Here is a 5155-nt window from a genome sequence, read left to right on the forward strand (position 1 = left end):
CTGCTACCCCCGAGACCCGACCGCGGATAAGCGGGAGAAGAGGGATGGATGGACAAGTACCTGAAGTTTTACTTAAGTATAATACTTGAGTAAATGTACTTATTGACATTGCACTACTGTATATTCTCCATGAAATCCTCTATCTATCCCTCAAAGCTCTTTTCTCTTCTAGCTTCGGAGAGAACCCTTTCCTCAACTCAGGAAGAAGATTTCCGGAATAACTTGGAATTAAATTGGACTAACAATGAGCTAAAGTAATGTGTCTCTGTCATCCATGTCTCAGAGAGGAGCTGGAGGGCTTTGTTTCCAGCGGAGCACTGAGCCATCTGAAGGTGTGTTTCTCCAGAGATGATCCGGAGGAAGAGGAGGAGGAGGAAGAGGGCTTCACCTCCGCAGCACCGCCCAGATACGTGCAGCACAACCTGCTGAGAAACAGAAAACACGTCACTGACATCCTGCTCAAGCAGAAGGGCTTCCTCTATGTCTGCGGGTAAGACTGAACTTTTAAATATATTTTGTTCTCGATTTATTTGCGGTAAATAAATAAATGGGTCATCACAGTTTGATCGTGACGGATTCACATGATAAAGTTTGTTGGTTTTATTTAATTAAATCCACTTTATTTGTTAATTTTAACTCGCGAATAAGCAAACTTTAAGCGTGGTAAAATATTTTAAGGTTAACCGCAACAACTATGGATCGAAGCCGGATGTTTACTTGGATGAAAACATGTTTTAAAAATGAAAGCAATTTTACTTTTTAAATAAATGTTGACTTTTGGACTTTACGACACTTATGTTTGGAGCCTGAGACAATCCTACGCATCCGCCGCTGGAATATAACTCTCCTTATAAAATTAGTGTTGCTACATTTAAATGCAACTGCGCACACATCCACGCAGAAGTCTTCAAACACAATGAAAAGACAGCTTTCGAATGTCACTCCGATGTCAACAATGTGAATATTGATGAGCTTCAAACAGCCTGACTTTAACAGAGTGTCACAAAATAAACTGAACAACTAAACACTGCTAAAAAAACAGACTTTGTGAACTCTGAGCTGCATCCGGTGCTAAATAACGACTATATGAAAGACTCGCTTTGCTTGGGAGGAAGGCACACAAAATAAGAAACTGCTGACGGGATGTTGTGAAGTGTCTGCTCACATCACCTCTCTAACTCCTCAAACGGATGAACATGTTGGACAGTGTTTGCTGTTTGCGCTATACATACATATTGTTCCTGTCAATACAAGCTAAACAAAAGTCGCATCATGTCAACACTTGTTTATCTCCGTGTGAGAGTTTCTCATCACGCTCGCCTGGCTTTGAGTAAACCGTCTTTGAAGCTTCAGGCCTGTGTGAATTCCTCAGAGTAGTACAAATCGCTTGAGGTGCTCCGGATGATGAATCTCTTCAATATGCTGCAGCAGCGAGACTCAGACGCAGCAGTTTCCTTCAGGAGGATCTCCTGGAAGCTGCTTTCACTAAATACAGGTGTTCACTGTGCACAGAGCGGGGTTTAACGGATTAGGATTGTGTAAGTCTTGTAAGTGTAGTCTTGATTTCTTGAGTTTATTCTCGATGTTTTTAGAGTGCGTTTTAGTTTAGCTTCAGTTTTACAGAAAGGTTCATTGTTCTTAGGACCAGGTATAATATCTCCCAAGTGTAATACTATATATACATATGAACTACAAGGCTGGAAAGCGGAAGTTAAAAGTGTGTTGTGGTTATGAACTTGGATGTTCTCCCTCATTTCTGTTTCAATGTCAAAAGATTGGACTGAAATTCACTTTGTTCTGTACCGATATACATTATAGTTTATATGTATTGTTGTACCTAATTATATTGTTGTTATATTGTCTTGATTTTATTCTCGTTTCAGCTGGATGTTTTTTGAGTGCGTTTTAGTTCAGCTTCAGGTTTTACAGAAAGTTTAATTATTGTTAGGGCCAGGTATAATATCTCCCAAGTGTTTACTTCTATATGTGAAACACAAGGTTGGAAAGCGGTGTTTGAATGGCCATGAAGTTAAAAGTGTGTTGTGGTTATAAACTTGGCTTATCTCCCTCAGTCCAGCAGCACTTCTTAGCGTTTGATGTCAAAGATTTGCCTGAAATTCACTTTGTTCTGTAGCTACACTGAACAAAAATATAAACGCAACACTTTTGTTTTTGCTCCCATTTTTCATGAGATGAACTCAAAGATCTAAAACATTTTCTATAAACACAAAATAACCATTTCCCTCAAATATTGTTCACAAATCTGAAAGAATGTGTGATAGTGAGCACTTCTCCTTTGCCGAGATAATCCATCCCACCTCACAGGTGTGGCATATCAAGATGCTGGTTAGACAGCATGATTATAGCACAGCTGTGCCTTAGGCTGGCCACAATAAAAGGCCACTCTGAAACGTGCTGTTTTGCTTTATTGGGGGGGTCTGGGGGGGTCCGAAAACCAGTCAGTATCTGGTGTGAGGGGTAGGGTTAGGGAAGGGGTCTGCAACCTTTTTGACCAAAAGAGCCATTTTGCTCCTTTTTCCAAAACGTTTTTTTGTCTGGAGCCGCAAAACATATTTCATAGTTTTTTATTGTTATATCCGACAAAAACTAAAGTTTTTTTGCATTTATTAGGCTATGTATTACATGATATAAAACTGTTCACCTCTAATAAGAAACAAATAACTGTTATAAGGAGAATTAAAAATAATACACAGGCCTACTTTAAAATAAATGAAACACAGCACTTGGGGAGTCCTCTGCACATTTGAAGGAAAAAAAATATTATTAAAATGGGCCCACTTTGAAATAAATAAGACATATATCTGCACCCTAAAAAGAGTTAAAGATAAGAATGGAGAAACCAGCTCGAGTGCGCTAGAATTTGAAAATACACAACCGGAAAAAATATGCCTCTTCCTTCAGACTTCCTCACAGAGCCCCTCCTCCAACACGAACGCGCACATGACCAATGAGGGCACGAGATTAGTGTGTGCCCAGATGGAAGGCTGACAGGCAGGTAGGCCGTCCAGGTACTTTAGCCGGCTCAGATGATTGGTCGTGCTTTTTACAGCGCTACGGCTTCCAGAGATTCATTTTTGTATGTATTTAATATATTCATTGTTATCGGGACGTTAAGAGCATTCCATTTAATATAACAAAAAGTTTTTTCTGAAATAAATTACATACCACATTGAATTATGACTGAAGATCGTCAGCTGGCTTCCTCTCCCTTGTTGTTCCTCGATACGTAAAGGCTGCACCACAACTTCTCTCTACATATCAAACATACCGGTAAACCAGCATCGTTTGCTGTGAAAGCAGATAACTGTGTCCACGCAGAATTAAATCCTGTGTTCCTCCGGTACTTTTCTTTGATGTATCCATAGTTCTCTCATCGAGCCGGAGGTCAGGTTATTCGCCTCCAAGAAAAGGCGCTGGCGCGGGACCGGAGCAGGATGTGACGCATATTTTAGTTGACCTAATTAAAACCGTTTTGTTTTTTATTTATGTGTCACGGTATCACCTCAAAATACAAGATACGAAACATTTTCAACCATGCAACAAAATATAAATAGTCCTACAAATACTTTTATTTTATTTCCTTCTTATTTTTGTCTAAGCTCAAGGGAGCCAGAGCAGAGGGCTTAAAGGGCCGCGGGTTGCCGACCTCTGCCCTAACTCTACCCCTACCCCTCACACTAGATACTGCCTGGTTTTCGGACCCCCCCAGACCCCCCCAATAAAGCAAAACTGCACGTTTCAGAGTGGCCTTTTATGGTGGCCAGCCTAAGGCACACCTGTGCAATAATCATGCTGTCTAATCAGCATCTTGATATGCCACACCTGTGAGGTGGGATGGATTATCTCGGCAAAGGAGAAGTGCTCACTATCACACATTCTTTCAGATTTGTGAACAATATTTGAGAGAAATGGTTATTTAGTGTTTATAGAAAATGTTTTAGATCTTTGAGTTCATCTCATGAAAAATGGAAGCAAAAACAAAAGTGTTGCGTTTATATTTGTGTTCAGTGTAAATACAATATAGTTTAGATGCATTGTTGTACTTAATTATATTGTTGTTATATTGTATTTCTATTATCGATGTGTGAACTATTACCTGTCCTTTCTTATCTTATAGCTAAAAAACTGAATAGATTTTTTTTTGTTGATTTTATTTTATGTTTAGGATATCATTTTGTTCATCAGCTTATTTCCAGTAAAATGTCATTATTACTTCCAATAACACCGTCTTAGTCACATGCAGGACTGCCCTAAAACCATTTCTATGGATTACACCGCCTTCCCTCTGACTTACTCTCCCTTTCTTCTCCCCAGAGATGCTAAGAACATGGCTAAAGACGTGAACGACGCGCTGCTGGAGGCGATCAGAGCGGAGCTGCAGGTGGATCAGCTGGACGCCATGAAGACTGTGGCCCTTCTGAGGGAGGAGAAACGCTACCTGCAGGACATCTGGGGCTGAGCACGGAGAAGGACTTTTAGCTGCCGGTCCTTTTAACACCTTTTGGAAGAGAAAAGAAGCATGCTCAGCTGTAACCTTTATAACCGTGAAATCGTGGATGCTGGAGGTAGTTTACACCCCCACGGCCGACCCTGCGGCTTTGCTTCACTGCATCGTCGGAGGCTTTGCTGTTTGAACAGAAAGGATTCTGGGTCACGGCAACACTGCAGCAGATTGGTCCTGCAGTGTGGAAATGCTTTTAGTGCAGACTCCTCCGTTCATCCTGTCTGGGGAAAACATTTAACTTTGTGGTGAGACTGGCAGCGCTCCGACCTCGATACAAAAAAACACAACACCCTGAAGTAATCCAGCAACACACGGGAAAGCCTTGATAGTCCCTCAGGAAGGGGTTTTCTTTTTCTGCAACACACTTCCAGGTGTGGAAACATTCATGCCAATAAAGCCCCTTTGAATTGAATTGTGTGTGGTGTGTGTGCGTGTCTGTCTGTCTCTGTGTGTGTGTGTGTGTGTGTGTGTGTGTGTGTGTGTGTGTGTGTGTGTGTGTGTGTGTGTGTGTGTGTGTGTGTGTGTGTGTGTGTGTGTGTGTGTGTGTGTGTGTGTGTGTGTGTGTGGTGTGTGTGTGTGTGTGTGTGTGTGTGTGTGTGTGTGTGTGTGTGTGTGTGTGTGGTGTGTGTG

General features: G+C 41.4%; 1 protein-coding gene across 1 annotated transcript; it reads left to right on the top strand.

The window, feature by feature from the left end:
* The first annotated feature begins 242 nt into the window (after nucleotides 1-242).
* Nucleotides 243-4937, top strand: LOC117441877 (methionine synthase reductase-like). Its single transcript, XM_034077895.1, has 2 exons — nucleotides 243-490; nucleotides 4336-4937. The coding sequence occupies exons 1-2, from the start codon at nucleotides 258-260 to the stop codon at nucleotides 4478-4480; spliced, it is 378 nt and encodes a 125-aa protein (XP_033933786.1). The 5' UTR covers nucleotides 243-257; the 3' UTR covers nucleotides 4481-4937.
* The last annotated feature ends 218 nt before the right edge of the window (nucleotides 4938-5155 follow it).

The sequence above is a fragment of the Pseudochaenichthys georgianus genome, unplaced genomic scaffold (genome assembly GCF_902827115.2).
Source record: "Pseudochaenichthys georgianus unplaced genomic scaffold, fPseGeo1.2 scaffold_2085_arrow_ctg1, whole genome shotgun sequence".
NCBI classification, from domain to species: domain Eukaryota; kingdom Metazoa; phylum Chordata; class Actinopteri; order Perciformes; family Channichthyidae; genus Pseudochaenichthys; species Pseudochaenichthys georgianus.